Raw genomic sequence first — 19,644 nt, 5'->3', positions numbered from 1 at the left:
CCAATATTCCTTCCTTTCTATTTCTCTCACAACAATTTCCCAATTTGTTCAAGTAAGAACAGGTTGGAAGGGCAGAGTCTGGAGCAGTGTGACTTCTGGCGGGTTCTCACTCTGTTATATGGCACCCAGCTTTTTTTTGTTTGTTTGTTTTTGTTTTTAGAGACAGGTTTCTCTGTGTAGCCTTGGCTGTCCTAGACTCAGTTTGTAGACCAGGTTGGCCTCAAACTCACAGCCATCCACCTGCCTCTGCCTCCCAAGTGCTGTGATTAAAGGCATGCACCACCATGCCCAGCTTTTTTTTTTTAAGATTTATTTATTTATTATTTATTCAGTCTTCTGCCTGCATGTATGCCTGCACACCAGAAAAAGGCATTAGATCTCATTATAGATGGCTGTGAGCCACCATGTGGTTGTCGGAAATTGAACTCAGGACCTTTGTAAAAGCAGGCAGTGCTCTTAATCTCTGAGCCGTCTCTCCAGCCCCGATGGCACCCAACTTTTAACTTCTCTCCTTTTAGCTAGAACTAACTTCAGAGCAGTCGTGTAAAATGATGTGTGCATGTTTTGGAGTGTGCTACAAGACAAGCAAGCCTGGATTCATCTCGGGCTTGGGTAACGGCTCTGAGCTCAAGCATCATCAAAGGGGTCCATTATTTCTTTCCCTTGTTTTCCTTCCTATCTGCCGCTGAATCATGTCCCTGCCATTCAGTGATTAGCTCACTAGAATGAGGTCATCGGAGAGCAACTTACTGGTCTCTGTACTCTTCCTACGAGCCACACGAAATCATAGTCACGGTGTTGCACATGATATTGACACAATGCAAAACTTCCCTTGGAAGATCGAAAGGAGAACGCTGTGATTTTACTGCTGTGGCGGACATTTCAAGATGCTGATATGCAAATATAATGCTTATATTAACTTTATAGGTACTTGACTGTAATTGGATGATTAAACGTTGTTAGTAACATAACTTGGAATCCTATACTACTAGGTACTAACCATTCAAACATTCCGAAATTCACAGGATGCTGCTCCCGCTACGGAAACAAAATCTAACCGGAGTCACACAGAGAGTAGCCAGCTGGGATGAGGAAAGGAGCCCTTGCTGTCTTTAGTTACATGATCGTTGGTGTGTTATAGAACCCAAACCCCACCACAGGTCCAGCACTGTATCTAGCATTTGTTATAAGTAAAAAAAAAAAAAAATCAAAACATGGTACAGAGCATTGAGGAGCACGAGTCTCAGATTTGTGTCCAAATGGCAGCTCCACTGTGCGACCCTCAACAGCGCGAGCTTCTGCTTTCTCATCTTCACAATGGCTCCAAAGTGGCACCAGACTATAAGCGCTCTTTTGAGAGAAAAATGAACCAGCATTCACAGTTCTCACAGCCTGATATGCTGCAAGTGCTCCACGAATGTTCTGTGCTGTGAGAACAAACCCAATCTATCAGTATAGTCAATCTGATAAAAGTCACCTGTGTCTGCTCACTAAACACTGTATAATACTAACCCATAATGTTTCTGAATCACTAAAGGGTAGGAATTCGTCCCTGTTTCCTAACTGTAGTTTTTAACTTTTAGGAACCCATTGACGCCAATCATCCCATTCCCCCATATAAAACAAAGGGACCCCTCACACTTTCTAATTATGCAAAATAAAACAGAGATACATATTTAAGAATCAACCATGTTCAATGGCAACTCAACAAAAACAACCATTATCCCAAAATAACGTAAATCAATGACTGATAAGACATACAAAGAGGAGTGGAAGGACGTTTCAGCTAGGTCTACATGCTATTTCTAATATGATAAGCTCTTCCTGTGCACATGGAGGGCAAGTACAGCCTGCAGATGACAGATTCCAATCACTAAGTCCCAGTGTGCATAGGATGATACACCTAATGCCCCACCCCCACCCTCCAGCCCCCACCCCCACCACGGTCAGATGTTTCTAAACCGAAAACGGAGCCGGTTCTTATTCCCAGTTGAATGTATCTTTAAATCGAGCCACAGGGAACACTTTTGCTTCTATTCAAGTGTGACTTGCACACATAGTCCATGGAGTGACTTAATATCCTTCCTGAAATCAGACTGGTATGCAGCCCCAGTATCCTTCACACATAGCCAGTTCCTGAACCTTGACAAACAAATGCCTATTTCCAAGGAAACAATCTCATTAAATGCTGCCGCTAGAATATGTATTGTTCCTTTTGGAGACATTACAGTAAGATCTTTTAAGATTACAGACCTTAACTTCCCCTCTAAAATTCAATATAATCTCAAATTCATTTATCTAAGTGGGAGCTGTATTTTCATAATAGCTCTTGAAATTCCTGGTAGGGCCAATGTTAATGATTTGGTTAGGTGTGTGGTCAGGAGGGAGGTGGCTATTTACTGGCTCTGGATAGATGTGTCTGTCTTTTAAAGGGTCACCAGCTTCCTTCACATTCTTTGGATATGTCCCATACAGAGCATGTTTTAAGCTTTAAGGCTTAAAAAAATAATGTTTTATTAATGTTCAGGATAAAAGAGTTTTTAATTTTTCCCCCTTGAGAATAAAAAAGGATCACTTAACAGCCTTGTAACCAATACTGTCCCCCTTTCCTTAGGAAGCCAGTGCTCTTAAGTGTGTAGTCACAGGCTTTGTTTTGAGGTCAAGAGTCACATTTATCCTTAAGCGAGAAAACAGTATCAACAAATCAGTGGCGACGGTCCATGCGCACACACAGACAGGAAGAGAATGTAACTCAAGTTGTCAGTGGCGGTTAATCTTAGAGTCTCGCTGGTCCCCTTCACTGACGATGTCCTACAAACTACGTTAGTTCCAGACCTCTAATTAAATAAACAACTGTTCTCCTTTAAATGTGACCAAAGTATGACTTTACCTGCGGAAAAGCTCCCCAAGACACGCACTGAGTAAACCTTACTCATTTCTTCTGTTGACACGCGGAGGATTTGGAACGCATGATTCATGTGAGTTATGTGGCGCTCGGTGCTGTCACAGACTGCTTAAAACTGAAGTCTAAAGTTATCTGGAAGAGTTCCACGCAGCGTGGCGTGGGAATCCGTGCGGTGTACAGCGCGAACGGTAAGTTTACATACGTAGCACAAGACAGAGCCAACAGAAATAAGCGGCACCTTGGCAGTGGCCGCAACTCACCTTGCTGAATTTTAGTCACTAGGTGATGGCGTGCTAGGATCCGGCTCATCCTGTAGGGAGAGCGCCTGGCAGTCTGATCAAATCGCAAGTACATCTCCTGGCTCTCAGGTGTCATGGCATTGAGATAGCAGCAGCCTGCAGCCGGGGGCCTGGGCACCTGGCTGAACATTTCGGGAGAGTTTCCACTGCCACCTCAGCTGCCCGTGGCTCTCCGCAGCTGTCTCCAGCCTCGGTCAAAGGCACTCAGCCCCAGGAGAGAGCCAAAGACCCAGCGATTTTAAAAAAGAAAAAGCCACAACTCAGAATTCCAAGCCTCCGGGGCCCTCATGTGACCTCGGGAGCCAATCAAAGCCGGAGGAGAGAGTACTGGGCGTGTTCCGTCAACCCCAAGCCGGGCCGGGCGGCTGTACCAACAGCTGAGGGCTTCCTCACTGTACTTCAAGCTAATAGAGGGTTGGGAGTGCCCTGGGGCTGACAAACACGCTCCCCCCACCCCCCGAACCCCAGAACTGAGAGAGGAGTAGGCGCACAGAGAAAACAGGAGGTGCCAAATAGGCCCTGGCATAGGAACCTTCCAGGTTATGAAAGTTAGGGAAAGCTTTTTGGCTTTCCTTAAAGCTAGCTGCAACTAGGCTTAAAAACAAACAAACAAACAAAGGTGACTGTGTTATGGGTCTTAAAATAAACCATTTCAAAAAAGCACGGGGCGCTGGGTATAAAATGCTAGCCTTTATTACAGCTGAATTAATAAAATAAATTTCCAAAGAAAAAAGAAACGTTTTAATCCTATGTTGACACTGGAGGTAAATACTCTCCAATCAACCTTCAATGGAGCATCCAGCGCTCTTACAGAAAAGGCCTAAAAAGACGACCAGAACACCCACCCAGCCTTGCTCCTTTAATTTTTCTACTTCCCCGATTTTTAATCACCACTAAACAAATGCAAAACACTGGTTACAATGAAGCCACTGCCAAGAATCACTGCACAGGATGCAGGTGCCCTTGCAGACTGGGGATAGAGAACCTGCTGCTCCATAGGGGATGCTTGTAAATGCTTATAGTAAATGGCCACATGCAAAGTGGTCTCAATTTAAAAAGAAAAAGAAGCATCTTGCCCAGATCCACTAATTTTGTTAACTAACACAGATAATTAACATAATAATTATATTAGGTCTCTTTCATGTAACATTTTCTTGTTATATATAAAGAAGCTACTTTCCACAAACTGAAGGTACAATATTCTTACACTAATTTTAAAACTACTTTCTGTACTATATTCATTAAAACTTATTTGAGAAGAAGAAGAAGAAGAAGAAGAAGAAGAAGAAGAAGAAGAAGAAGAAGAAGAAGAAATAAATTGCACCTTACCATCAAAAAAGAAAAAGAAGCTGGGACTGGTGGCACGTGACTTTAATCTCAGCACTCAAGAGGTAGAGGCAAGCAGATCTCTTGTGACTTCCAGGCCAGCCTGGTCTAAAAATTGAGTTCCAGGGCAGCCAGGGCTACTCAGAGAAACCCTGTCTCAAAACAGAGAGGGAGAGGGAGAGGGAGAGGGAGAGGGAGAGGGAGAGGGAGAGGGAGAGGGAGAGGGAGAGAGAGAGAGAGAGAGAGAGAGAGAGAGAGAGAGAGGGAGAGAGAGAGAGAGAGAAACACAATGGCATTTAAACAACAGTATTTCTGGCTCTCAGAGTGATGTTAGCAAGCCAGACCTAGCCAGAGAGATTGGCTTAAAAAAAAAAAAAAAAAGAAAAGACCCCAAATCCCAGAATAAACAATATAAAGAGTCTGCAAATTCTGACAGGAGAAGCTGGGGAGAGCTCTCTTTGCAGGAGGGTCCTGTACTCATATGCATGCAGTCTAGGAACCAGGTTGTGTAGGCCAAAGTCACATGATAGCTGAGGAACCATATGGAAGTAATAAGAATTTCTCCTCCCCATTGTTTTCTCTACAGAAGTGTTTGATGTCAAACAAACAAAAAAGCTCACAGAAGACTTACAGAGTCGTAAGCCTGGAGCGGAATGAATAAAGTTCTTCGGATTGAGAAGCTCACGCACAGGTTGTTTTTACTTTTGGCTGACTCGAAATGTAGCCCGGCTGTTAACTAGAAATTTGCAGTTAAAAGTTTAACAGGGAGCTGGTTAAGAACACTGGCTGCCCTTCCAGGGGATGTGAGTTGGATTCCCAGCACCCACAAAGCTGTTCACAGCTGCCTGCAATTCTCGTTCCAGGGATCCAACCCCCTCTTCTGGTGTCTGTGGGTACTGCACCTGTGTGGCGCACATACATACACACAGGCAACACCCTCTTCTGGTGTCTGTGGGCACTGCACCTGTGTGGCGCACATACATGTGCACACAGGCATATACATAGAAATAAATAAAAATATTTTTTAAAAGTTTGAGACTCCAGTTAAGAGCTCACTTCTCATTACTGTTGCTACATACTGCTGCTCATCAGCATTTGGTGCCTTTCCTTGAGCAAAGTTTTGCTGCCTTGATTTTATATTGTGCTCTCATGGCAATAGCGAAAGTGCTTCAGCTGGTGATGATGGAAAGAGAGGCGAGCTAGTTTCCAGGTACAAAAAGAGAAAAAGTTACGGGATCAGCTCATGGGCTTTGTAATTGGGATGACTGTAGAAGGCTAGATATATGTAAGGCTTGCCATGTCAGGAGCCTGGCCTGGACACTAGAAATGTTAAACTCTGTGAAACAGCATCAGATGCCATTAGCCAAGCTCACAGAATCAGCACTCGCTGCTGTAGAACTGCCGCGCTACTGCCAGCTGCTTTGGGCATGCCTGAAAGGCCTGACAGTTCAACAGGGGGTGGAGGGGAAGGGGAGGTGGGAGAAGGTGGGGGGAGTGGGGGGGTGGGAGGGGGTGGGGGATGGGGTGTGGGGGAGAGGTGGGGGGCATCAAGCCAGATGTGAGTAGTTATCACTTTTTCATTGAACCAGGATGGAAGAAGGTGGAGGAAGAGAGAAAGAAGGGCATGGGGTTTAGAAATATTGTTTGTGTTCCAAGAAGCTAAGTAAAGGCAGGAAATAGTGTGCAGTCATTTTATACCTATGAGTCACCCTTAAAGGCTGGGCATCTCAAGTACCAATGGCAGCACATTGCTTTCTTGCTTACATTTTAAAGATAAATGGAATGATTCTTCCTCAGAAGCACTATAGTTAAAAAAAAAAAAAAAAGAGGGAGGGGGGAACGGGACAATGTTGTCCTGTCTCCTTGTTTGTGTAATGAGGAAATGTACTTTGAGAAAGCCTAGGTTACCTTACTCTGAAAATATCAAGATTATAACTATGTGTTATTTGGCATGTAAACACATTAGCATGAAAACACATGGTATGGATGGGCCACAGTGAGCACAAACTCAATTTGAAGAGGTGGCGGCAAGGGAGCGGATCCTTGATTGAAAGAAATATAACTTAGAATAAAGGCTGATATCACCAAAGCCAGCCTTGTTTTAACAAGATCATCCAAAGACACGAGCCCCATGTCCTCCACGCCATGTGCAATGCCCCTAAGGTATTATATTGGAGCCCAGGCTCTAATATACAAGGACCTCAGTAAACTCATTGCTTTGCCAAATGACACTGGGGTAGAACGATTTCCTCACTGTGTCACCACATTCTTGTCCTCTGCTTTCGGCTTATTTCGAGGCCGAGTGCAGTGACCTGGCCTTCGCTGTGCTGTTCATTCTCAAGGCAAACACTCCAGATGCAGTCAAAACGTTGAAATTTGATCTGTGAACGGACACTTGGGATCTTTAAACTGTCTGCGTCTTTTGACAGATGCCCCCAGGTTAGCAGTCACTGGAATCCTGCACATGTGTTGCAGAGAGCTAGCTGGGAGAGCTTTGACCAAAGCCACAGGACGCCCCCTCTGTCTGTGGCTCCTTCACACACACATTCCATCCTCCTCAACAGGCCTTCTGTGTGGAGGGAGCCAAGGTGCTGCTGCCAAGGCGGGGAGTGCTTGAGATGTAAGTGGAGGCAAAAGAAATGCAAAACTGATTTAAAAGGCTGCTTTTAAAATCATGTGAAGCCATAGGTTGCAGGTACATTTTGGAGCCTTCCCACGGGGTTGACACTAACTTGTGCCTACTTCTATACTAATGGCCTTCCAAGTCTACCAACACCACAAGCCAGTGTTGGCAAGCCACTGGTGCCAACACTCCCCCGCCCCCAGGAGTGCAGCTCTTGATGACAGGCATCCTATTGGATCCTTTTGATCAGAACCCGAGCTCCAGACCATGGCTCCCATTTTGAGGTCAGATGCTGCCACAACGAGCACGGCCAGAGGTCACTTTACCCTAGATGGGCCTCTCGGAGGACCTGGGAAGCACCAGGGCTAGTTCAGATAGCCAGTGACCTGGTCTGTCCTGTTCTGGTACCACAACCCAAGCACAGCCAAACCAAATCTCACTTTTGTCACTTCCTTCGTGGGTCAGAGGTCCTCTCCTCTGCTGTTCATACGGCTGATCCTGGGGCTGGAGAGATGGCTCAGCAGTTATGAGCACTGGCTGCTCTTTCTGAGGTCCTGAGTTTGGTTCCCAGCACCCACACGTCAGCTCACAACCATTGTAACTCAAATTCCAGGGGCTCTGACACCTTCTTCTGCCTCCAAAACACTGCAAACACATGGTGCATGTACATATGTGCAGAGAAAACACTCATCCACATAAAATAATTTTTTAAAGGAGTTCGAAGCCAGCCTGGTCTACAAAGTGAGTGCAGGATAGCCAAGGCTACACAGAGAAACCCTGTCTTGGAAAAAACAAACAAACAAACAAACAAACAAAAGCAAACAAACCAGTGAAACACCCTATTGCCTTCTGAAATATTATTATGACTAGTCTCTATTACTAGTCAGGCTTGTGAGCAGTCACATGACATGTTAATTACACAAGGCTCTTACTTGCTCATATCTAATCCATGTGCACACTACACCTGCTGTGAGCACTGTGTAAGGCTGGGGTTTATTTGTCCCTGACTTCCCATACTTCCCACAGTCTCTCACAGAGAACCCCAAACTGTTTAAGATGGTTCTTCTGTACAATTTCTAGTCAGTGGCTCTAATTCTGCCCCGGGGAACGAGGCAGGACCAATCTCTGTCTTCTCACGGAGGTCTGTCCTTCAGATGCTTTCAGCCATTATATGCCATCTGTAAGAGTCTTTGTAGGCTAGACATTTCTTCTCATCCCACCTCAGGACGTAACCATCCCTCAAGCTGTTTGCTTTCTTCTGCATTTACCTCAGTCTGCCACCATCCCTTTGAAAATGAGGCCCTTCTCCTAAGTTCAGAACCCCAGGCACGGCCGGGCATTGCAGCATTACTGCAGTAGGCACACTTAACAGAATCAGGGGTTTGCCTTTTTGCAACCTAGTGGGGCATTATGGGAAGATTTGTTTGTTTTCATGTCTATTTACGTATTTGTGGGTTCAGCCTGCGCATCACTGCTGTAGGTGTGAAAGTAATTGCCTGCCAGTGACTCTGTCAAAGACGATGTAAAAGAAAAACCACTATTACACTAAGCCTTAAGTGCTGTGTGGGAGGCTTTGTCTGTTGACCCGAAAAGTTTTATGGCTGATAGAAAACTGTGGTGTTTAGGTATTCGCCTAATATCTTCCATTAACTGAGTGTTCTCTGTATGCAACAACTTTGAACTCAAGGATAAGACTTTCAAGTTTTTGGAATCTGTGAGATGGTTTCAATTCATGATTCTTGTCTCTGGTGATTTAATTTTACCTAGTTTGTTCCCTGATAAGCAAAAATACCTATGATACAAAAATCAAAGAGTATGTGCATTTGGTAAGGTGAAAAGAGACAGAGAAGAAACATTGTTTTCAGAATTACAAGCCACCCAACCTTGTGCGTTTGGTAATGGTAAGGTGACTTTGAAAGCCACTAATCACATTCCTTGGCCTTAGGAAAAAGGGTTATTTCTGGCATTCAGAAAAATATCTAGAACTGTACGTATTTTAGGTTTGTGGTGTAATGGTTTGCTATGAATGTGCATTGTACTAATTACCACAGTCAAATGAACATATCCACCAATACCCATGCTTGCTGAGGTGAAGACATTCAAAATCTGATTCTTATTGTGGTGGCTGATTTGTGTGTTAACTTGACACAGCCAGAGTCATCAGAGAGGAAGGAGCCTCAGTTGAGGAAATGCCTCCATGAGACTCAGCTGTAAGGCATTTTTTCTATTAGTGAGCAGTGGAGGAGGGACCAGCCCACTGTGGGTGGAGCCATCCCCTGGGCCAGTGGTCCTGGGTTCTATAAGAAAGCAGGTTGACCAAGCCATGGGGAGCCAGTAAACAGCACCCCCTCCAGGTTCCTGCTCTTTTTTCATTCCTGTCCTGACTTCCCTCAATAACAAACAGCAATATGGAAGTGTAAGCCAAATAAACCCTTTCTTCCCCAATTTCCCTTTTGGTCACAGTGTTTTGTTGCAGCAATAGGAACCCTAACTAAGACATTTACCAAATTTTAAGTAAACAATGCAGTGTGATTCACTATAGTCGCCTCTGCACAGTGATCTTCAGAAATTATGCGGCTGTGATGGAGAAGTCTCACCCCGTGATCTGATCAATGTCTCACAGTCTGCCCATCCCCCTTCCCAAGTCCCCAGCGAGCACCGCTCTGCTCTCTCCTTCTGTGAGCCCAGTTTTAGATTGTGCACGCAAATGAGATCATTCAGCATTTTTCTCTGGCTTATTTTCTGCTTAGTGCAGTGTCCTCCAGGTTTGTCCACTGGGTGGGTCTGTGTGGCCTTTTGGGGAAATGCTTATCTATTAGAGAACATGAACACGTAGAGCTTCTCCTGAGATTTCTTAAAGCGTCAGAACTCGGTGACTATCGGAGTGCACAGTGGCCTCTGGACAACCTCCCAGAGCTCCACCATAATCATATCGAGTCTCATGGTACAGACTTGTTTAAACAGATGAGTACTGCGCGGATCACCAGGCATAGCTGCCTTTTCCTTAGCACGCCCCAGCCAGCATGACTCATCACTCATCAATCACAGGAGAGTGCTTATGAGCACCGAAAATGTGGACGGAACATCCCCGGGAGATGCTTGAGATTTACAATCAATTTAAAATCTCTACTTTTATTTCCTAGCCTTTGGGGGGTATCTCAGGGGCTCTCCCTGGCTTTCCTTCTTCTCAGTATGGATTACATTAGAGGGCCTAGTTTTGGTGTTTCATTAATCAACGCTTTGTAAGTGAAACATTCAGGAGGCAAAGCAGTGTAGAAAACACAATGTTTAGAGTTTTTAGATTATAAAATGTAGAGTATAAAAGTATAAAGAAAACATAATGACAGAGTTATGCTTCTTAGATTTCCACATTGCAGACATTCTAATTACATTCCTCATATGATGAAAAAATAAAGCCGAAGTTGGGCACAGTGCCGCATACCTATCATCCCAGCACTCGGGAGGCAGAGGCAGGTGAATCGCTGTGAGTTCGAGGCCAGCCTGGTCGACAAAGTGAGTCCAGGACAGCCAGGGCTACACAGAGAAACCCTGTCTCTGAGGGGGTGGTGGGAGATGATGCGGAACTAACAGTCACACTAGAGGATGCGGAGGAGACGCGTCAGCCTCAGGCAATTCCAGCATTGGCTGTGATTGAAGGCAGAGAGGTAAAGACACCTATCAGCTCACTGCACACACTGCCCTTCGGGGATCGAGCCCCTCAGTGTCTGACACAGTTAAGCCTAGTCCCAGTGTTCAAAATACCCAGGGAAGGGAAAACAGAGTCTACTAATTTTTCTTTCCAAACTCTTGCCATGTGCGTTCATTCCTGCGAGCTTGCCTCCATCCCATAGGGGTTGGGTCCCCTGCCCGGAGGACTGACAATGCTGTGTCTAGTTGCCTACGCACTCACCCACCTTAAACCCAAGAGAAAGTCTGGCTTCTCATGACACCACTTCAACAACGCTGCTTTTGCTCCTGTTGCTCTGCTGTTGTAAACCATCGACCACGACAAACGCCTACAAATGGTTCATACGCACACACACAAGCTTAGACATCTGTACATACATGCACACAGGCACTCAAACATGCTCATACCCATGCGCACATGCACATGTAACCTGACCAATGTGCACATTTACCGACACTGCTCATATTAAGTGGATCAAAATCTAACTGTAACTCAGGACTAAAAAAAGAGGTGGAAATTAATCTTGTGTGAGTTCAATATCCAATGTGCATGAAAAGCACATGGTGTGGTGCCACTTCCTTGTAGTTCCAGTTGTGGGGATGCGGATACAGGGTGTATAGATGCATGGAGCTCAGTGGTTAGCTATCCCAGCCTAGTTTGGCAAGCTCTAGGCTGCTGTGAGGCCTCCAGACAGTAGTAACTTTGTGGAATGTAGTCTGGCTTTCACAGGCGTGTACATAGGTGTACATGTGCATACACACACGCAAACACTCACATAAATATGGACACACACACACACACACACACACACACACACACACACCAGCTGTAATTTCTTAATGCAAGTTCTGGAAGGTCCCTCTAGGTCCTCTGCTGCTAGGAGGATTGCTGATTTTTTTTTCCCAGTCAATCCCTCCCCAATATTGGTATTCTTCTGTGACTTCCACTTTTGATTTTTTCCCCTTGGAAAACTTGGACTCATATATTTATTTCAAAATGGTTCTCAGGATTATAGCTCTACTCATTTGAGCCTACAGAGAGCGCGCTCAGGAAGACTTCTCATCAGCAATTGGAATAGAGTTTAGTAAGACTGGCGTGCTCTGAGGCAACATTAGGGCAAAGGGTGGCGCTGTCCTGCCCTGGTAGTGATGATGGTGAGAGAAAAAGAAGAGGCAAATGTGTAGGGACGTGCAGGAGAGAAGTAGACACAAGGATGGCGCCATCAGCAAAGCCTGCCAGAGGCATCGTCCATGCACTCAGTGCTGGACTAAGAAAACTCTACAAGTAAAGAACTGACTATAGTATTTGTTAAATATACCAAGTGCACACTGGGACCACTCACCTTTGTTGCCAGATGCTGAAGATTTGGCAGCTTCCATTTTTTTTTGCCTGAATAGATGAATATTTATTGCCAGAAATAAAGGTGACTAGTTCACCAAAGTTATCACTCGGTAGCCATTTTCCAGCACATTGCCAACAGCATGATGCCAGTTTGTTCCTTATGAGTTACATCTCTACACCTAGTTAACTTTTTTTCCCTTTTTTAAAAATCACAATCTCTATTAATCAGAGTCCTGGAGAGGAACAAAACTGACAGAATGAATATATATTACAAAGGATATTCAGTTTGATTGCACGACATGGGTTCAGTAGTCTAACGATGTCTAGGTACATGCTGGGCAATGGCTAGGTGCTCCATCATCAGTGCTGCATTGTAGGATTTCCCATCTTTAGTCCATGATGGGAGGCAGGGAGAGCCTTCAGAATCAGCAAGTCCTCATGTGCATGTTTAGATCCTGTATTTGTTCAAGTAAGTAGGGTTTTTTTTTTGAGTTCTTACTAGATTCTAGAATGGTTTTTTAAATTTTAGTTTTATTAATTTATTCAGATTACAACAAAACTGTTATCCTATCACCTGTATCCTCCCATTCCTCCCTTTGAACACTGCGTGCCAGTCAGCGTTTCAAACAGTCCTTAAAGCGAGTGACTGTTTCTGATTGTTTGCATGCTGCGGAAACCACACTCTGCTCTCCCACTCTGGCTGGTCCCATTTGTAATTATATGATTCATCTCTGGAAGCAAAGCTCCAATATTTACATATTCCCACTAAGGATCAAGAAAGTCTCCAACTTCAGTGTTCTGTCTGGCATTGATGCCGTGTACCATTTTAAAATGTGAGCATTTGTGGATTTTGACAACAGTAAGATCTGAAAATTGATTCCCCTGAATACCAAAGGATGACTTTACCAAACTCCAAACATAAAGAGATAAAGAAAACGACCCTTCCTCAATTTAGGATGCCAACAATTGCCACAGCTGCAATACTGTTCAGTTAAAATGATGATGTAGTGACGCATGAGGCTGGGTCAGCCTCCTTGTGGAGAACACACAGCGGGGACTCAAAGAAAGGTTTACATGTAGTCTATAGCTCACGCTGGTCTTCTCCTCCGCACCTTGGAAGTAGACTCAGTGTCTAATAAAGCCCGAATTCAACATTAAGAGCTCAAACTTTATGTTACCCCTCTGTGTTTACGGTGTTCCCTTCATTTCTTCCTTTAGCAATCACACAATAGCAAGAAGCTTCTCTATCAGAAAGCTACCACAGAGTATCTTAAACAATGACTTGTAAAGAACATTTGTGGTGTTTCCTTGCTGCTCCACTCTTATCAAAGTGTTGCCTCCTTAGAAATGTGTCCACGCAGAAGTCCATTGTTTCATTCTGCCCCTGGACTTCCTGGATCTCTACACCAAGGAGCTATATTTGGGGGAACAACAGTCCTACAGCATACAGAGCTCCATAGTAGCATTTACTACAGGACACTTGGCAAGACCCCCTTATTGATTGTCTCAAGAGGAAGGAGAATTAAACCAGACAATGATCATCACTCATTCTAGAATCAACCCATTTCCCAAATTAACAATTTATATCTTCAGTTGATTATTTCTTCTAGCAAAAATGCTCCTGTGTAGATAAGAGTCATACAGACACTGTGTCAAGCAGGTATATCTGGAGGTTATGCTGTAGCCAACATGCTTGAAGAAGCTTATAATATATATTTAAAGCATTGAACAGCACCTGTCAACGTGCATGTCTGCAGTTTTTAAAGTGTGTGAATGCTATAAATGACCTTTGGGCTTTCATTTTTTAGTCAAATGTCTTTCAAAACACCAATCATCTCACAAAAAATATAAATTTGGCCTGAGTAAATGGCTCAGTTGACTAAGTGCCTGCTATGCCATAGAATGGAGACGTGGATTCCTAAGACCAGTCGGTCTAGCTAATTGTAGAGCTTTGGCTTCAGTGAGAGAACATGACATAGAAAATGAGGAGAGAGAGAAAAGAATACCAAATGTTGACTTCTGACTTCTGGCTTCTACAGGTGTACACATGCAAAACACACACACACACACACACACACACACACACACACACACACACACAGTGCATACACAATGTTTCCTGTAAAGGAGTAGGGGATGAAGAGAGAGGTGTTCTCAAGCTCTGACTAGCCTGTAGGCATAAGGTTACTGTGTTATGCAAATGATGATTTCTGTACAACCCCTCCCCCACCCCAGACATGCAATCTGGTTGCAGTCCTTGTTCTGAGAATCTCCTGTCTCAATGTTGTATAAACACTGCTCCCCAATTGCCCCCTGGTATGTCAGCAAAGCAGCCTACAGCCAATCACTGAGCAGGCGAGAGAATAAGAAGGCTGCTTCCTGCCAGCCACAGGAGGAGGAGTTAGAGGAGGAAGTAGGGGATTCAGCCATAGGAGAGGTCCAGAAAGTATCAGGACAGAGAAACCTGGCACAAAAAAAGCTAAAAAGAACAAGTATCTCTGGAATGTACCCTGGGAGGAAGCCAGGTTAATTTAGATGGTTAAGAATAGAGTTAATACTGCTCAGTTATTGTGCTGTGAAGCTTGTTTAAATAATATGAGTCTCAATTATTTGTATGACATTCAGGTTAAGAGAGAAATTGAGAAACACTGTAAAATTGTAAAAATAACATTAACACTAGCCTGAATATATATGTTTTCCTTCATATGGAATCTAATTTCTAGAAATTAACTAGAGATATAAATGATCTACTAATGATTTATTATTTTAAATCTTCACAGATGGTCTATTTTCTCTGAAAGAGGCAGGGAAGGGGGAGGAAAATGAAAAGGTTGGGGGTGGGGGAGTATGTAGATTTGCAGAGAGAGGCCATTTGCTTCCTCAGTGCCAGACATCTGACTATAATGCTACTCAGTGCTTTTTCCAACTGTTTCCTGCTCCCTATTGTCCTGGGGACCAAACCCAGGCCCTTCTGTATGCAAGGGAAATGTTGTGCCCTGCAACCACATCTCGAGCCCTGCAACTGTTATTTTCATCTGAAGGTTGGAGAGACAGCAAACAGCTACTGCCTGTCTAGTTCTTGGGAAACTATGTTGACAACGATCTCTCTCTCTCTCTCTCTTGGTTTTTCAAGACAGGGTTTCTCTGTGTAGCCTTGGCTGTCCTAGACTTGCTTTGTAGACCAGGCTGGCCTTGAACTCACAGCAATCTGCCTGCCTCTGCCTCCCGAGTGCTGGGCTCTCTTATACGTGTAGATGGTTTAAATTTTTCCTTTGCTGACAAAAATGCTGGTGGCTCTTCCAGGCACAAATTAGATGAAAGCATAAGAAAGTAGCTGACTACAAGGAAGTAGTGTTTTCTGGACACTGCAAGGGGACTTGCACTTATGAACTCATAGCATTTGTCACAGCATGTACAAAACCTATACAAGGTAGAGTCAGGAAAAGTCCCAGCACGGAGACATGATGTGGGCACAAAGTCCCAGCCCCAGCTAATGGTGAGAAAGACATGGCCCCTGGTCATGGTCCAAGAGAAGCTCACACTCCAAGACTTTATGGGTAGTTTAATAAGAAAATAAGATAAGAAAATGCCAGGCAACAGACATTATATGGAGAAATTTATTAAATGAGCATGGGGAGAGAAAGAAAGAGGGGAGGGGTACCCCAGAGAGAGAGAGAGAGAGGAAGAGAGAGAGAGAGAGAGAGAGAGAAGAAAGAGGAGAAGGGAGAGAGGTGAGAGAGTAAGAGAGAAAGTGGGTAAGTTGGAGGGGCAGGGGAGTCTGTCCTTTTATATACTGGGCAGGGCCACGCCCCTGTGGCAGGTAGGCAATGACTTCACAGGTAGGCAGACTGAACAGACTCCTAACAGGTAGCACCAACTGTTTAAAAAAAGAACACAAAGTTGGGTGGTTGGAGGAAGGGATAGATTGATCTGGGAGGAGTGGGAGGGAAGGGGTGAATATGATCAAACTACATTACATGAAATGCTCAAAGAATTATTTCAGGAAAAAGTATAAAATGTTGTTTTGTTTTGTTTTTTGAGACAGGGTTTCTCTGTGTGTAGCCTGGGCTGTCCTGGACTCACTTTATAGACCAGGCTGGCCTGAAACTCACAGCAATCTGCCTGCCTCTGCCTCCCAAGTGCTGGGATTAAAGGCATGTGCCACCACACCTGGTTCAAAGAACTAATTTTAGAAAGCGAAAGAGAGAAAAAAGATTGCAAGAAAAGAAATCATTTTATGACTGCAAAGGGGAAATGATTTTTTAAAATTATATAGCAGGGTGTGGTGGTGCACACCTTTAATCCCAGCATTGGGGAGGCAGAGACAGTGGGATCTCTGTGAGTTCGAGGCCAATGTGGTCTACAACGTGAGTTCCAGGGCTACATAGTGAAACTCTGTCTCAGAAAACAAAAGCCAAAAAGTTCTTTCTTATCCCAAGGATTACAGCCTTTTCATCTCTGTCTCCATTAGGGAAAGTCACGCATCCCTAAGCAGCGGTTCACTCCGTTGCACATACTGAGACACAGTAGTCATTATAACACTGAATAGGATGAGCAGACTTAGCAACATCCTGCCAATTCTTTTGTGATACCAAACTTGCCTTGCTGGTTCCTCTTCTTTCGTTATATTGAATAACAGAACAAATGAATGTGAGCATTCATGAGAGACCGTCAACATTCCAAGCTTGTTGGAAATAGGCTGCTTTCTTACTTCAGCACTAATAAAATTGAGTCAAGTGAATGCAATACTCTCAGTCCCTACTGTGCTAACACACCTCAAGGGCGCAGCCCAGACTGGGATGGATTTAGGCAGGAATTATCTGCATATGCAGTGGCTTGAGTGAGGAAGTGTCCCTCATTGTCTCAGGCATCTGAATGCTGGGTCCCAGCAGCTGGAACTGTTTGGGAAGGTTTGGGTGGTGCAGCCTTGCTGGGGGAGGTTTGTCACTGAGGTCACTGCCTCTGCTTCATGTTGTGGTAACGGATGTGAGCTCTCAGCGTCCTGGTCTGGCTGCCATGCTTGTCATCTGCTGCCATCTTTTCTCACCATGAGCACTCTTAAGTTCTAGAACCATAAGCCAAAATTAACTCCTTCTTCTCTATAAATTGCTTGGTCTCAGTGCTTTATCACAGGAATGGAAAAGTATCTGATAAAACTAATGTTTTATTGCTTTTAGTCTGAGTTAATTCTTTTAGTCTAAAATATCTACATTATTTCTTCGGGGCTGTGGGATAAAGTGATTAAGTGTTCATGAATGCTATGATAGGTTAGGGTGGGGCCAGGGTCCACTCTCAACATAGGTGGGAAACAGCTTTGTACATGAGACATTGTTTATGCTATGCTTTTCATGCATGTAGATTATCGTGTAAAGTTCCATGGTGAAGGAAAAATGATGTTCTCCAATTTCTTGAAAAACACTCAATGTTCTTGGTATAAGATGTGTCCACTGGCAGGGCAGTGGTGGCACATACCTTTAATCCCAGCACACAGAAGGCAGAGGCAGGCAGATCTTTGAGTTGAAGGTCAGTCTGGTCTACAGAATGAGTTCCAGGACAGCCAGGGCTACACAGAGAAACCCTGTCTCAAAAAAAAAAAAAAAAAAAAAAGCTGGGTGTGGTGTGGTGTTGTACCCTGTAATCCCAGCACTCTGGGAGAAAGAGGCGGGCAGATCTGTGAGTTCGAGGCCAGCCTGGTCTACAAAGAGGGTCTGGGACAGCCAAGGCCACACAGAGAAACCCTATCTCGAACTAACAAACAGACAAAAAGCAAAAAGAAAGTGTCCACTCAACGTATCTAGTTCCAACCAGAATAAATAGTTGTCATTCTTTTTAAAGTTGTGCTTGAGCCATCACATGATGTATACATTTTTTTCCTTAATACACATATACAGTGATAACTTATAATCACAAACCATTTTTACTGTTTATCTGTGGTTTTATTTACTTCTGTATCCAAACCTAGGTTTTGAGAATTTTTCACTACATTTCTCATTCATTCAAGAGTATGAGTATGTGTGGAGGTCAGACTACAGCGTGGGAGAGTTGATTTCATCTGCTGCGCAGGTCCCAGGACTTGAACTCAGGTTGTCAGGATTGGCAGCAAATGCCTTGACTCGTTGAGTCATCTGGCCGGCCCACGACATGCATTCATAAGGAGCGACAACTCATTTGACCTAACAAGAAAACACCACGTTCCCCTTTTCTTTTCCTCAAATGCCAATTTCAGAGTTCTCTCAAATGCCAATGCAAGTTTCGGATGCCACCGTGCTGGGGAAGATAGTTTTTCAAGTCACAATTCCCTTGGCAGGGATGTTATGAGCCCAAACTCCTGTCCTGAGAATCAGAAACGCACATTTCCGTTCTGCCCTCCTTCCTCTGACTTCCCCTCCTCACTGTCCCACCCGGGCTCCCTGTTTTAAGCTCAAGTTTAAGAGCCAGCCTCCTTAAAACAATAAGATAGGAAAGTGGGCGGTTCCCAGTGTGCTGTGCAGGAATGCTTTCTGACAGATGTGATGCTCTTTGCTACGCGGCTTCATTCCTTCTGTGTGAGTCAGCTCAGAATGTAATGCTAATTCATTTGAGCAGACATGTGGCAACATGGCTTTGCTCTCCTAATCAAAACACGCGAAAACTTCACAAGAGATGTGAGGATACCTGTTATTAGCTTTGGAGTCAACGTTATTTGGGAGCACCCTACTCAGATCAAAGCAACAACAAAACCCATAATAATAAACAACACATATTCCACGAAGAATGAAGAACAATTTCCCAGTTGAGCCAAATTTAACAGGGCTTGAGTCAATAACTTTTCTAAGCAATATCATCTTTTGTAGGTAGTGACGACTCTTAGCCAATTTAAATAAATCCCAAAATGCTTAGATTAGAATTATTAGAATTTAAATTTTCAGCCCAAGCTTATGATTTGCTTTTACTCGCCTTTTAAAATGACCATCTTTGCAGTTGCACCCACAAGAACACTGTAAGGCATCTGGAAACAAACATATTTAAGAATCATATGAGCATCTAGCAAAAGGAAATACAATTGAAGATGTCATTTTATTTTATTTTTTAATTTTAATTTTAGTAATTTATTCAGATTACAACTCAATTGTTATCCAATCACTTGTATCCTCCCATTCCTCCCTCCCTCCTGCTGTTACCCTATTCCCCTCCCCTAGGTCTATGACCAAGGGGGACCTCCTCCCCCACTATACGGTCATAGGCTATCAAGTCTCATCTTGGTAGCCTGCTTATTCTTTCTTTGAGTGCCACCAGGCCTCTCCACGAAGATGTCATTTTTGGAGAAGCTTTTCATGAATGCATTGCCTGACATATCAGGTTTTAGAAAAACCGGGCATATAGAACATGAATAAACACTTGCTTTTGTAATAAAAAGTTAGAGAAACCCCATGATTAAAGCCAGTGACTGTGGACTGGAAGGATGGCTCAGAGGTTAAGAGCA

At 44.0% G+C, this 19,644-nt stretch overlaps 1 protein-coding gene across 4 annotated transcripts in view; it reads right to left on the bottom strand.

Moving 5' to 3' along the window:
• STARD13 (StAR related lipid transfer domain containing 13) overlaps positions 1–19,644 on the bottom strand; it is a 233,436-nt gene that overhangs the window by 167,425 nt on the left and 46,367 nt on the right. Inside the window, exon 1 of one of the 4 annotated variants that reach the window (XM_084764056.1) lies at positions 3,166–3,478. The exons of 2 other annotated variants lie outside the window; for them this stretch is intronic. In XM_084764056.1, coding sequence (XP_084620182.1) covers positions 3,166–3,334 — 169 coding nt within the window. In that variant the 5' untranslated portion in view covers positions 3,335–3,478. Of the gene's footprint in view, positions 1–3,165; positions 3,479–19,644 lie in introns of those variants that run through there. One more of the 4 variants, XM_084764058.1, reaches the window with a different exon arrangement.

Source organism: Acomys minous (assembly GCF_964271855.1).
Source record: "Acomys minous genome assembly, chromosome: 16".
NCBI classification, from domain to species: domain Eukaryota; kingdom Metazoa; phylum Chordata; class Mammalia; order Rodentia; family Muridae; genus Acomys; species Acomys minous.
Note: the sequence above shows the minus strand (reverse complement) of the source record. Positions and strands in the feature narration are given on the sequence as shown.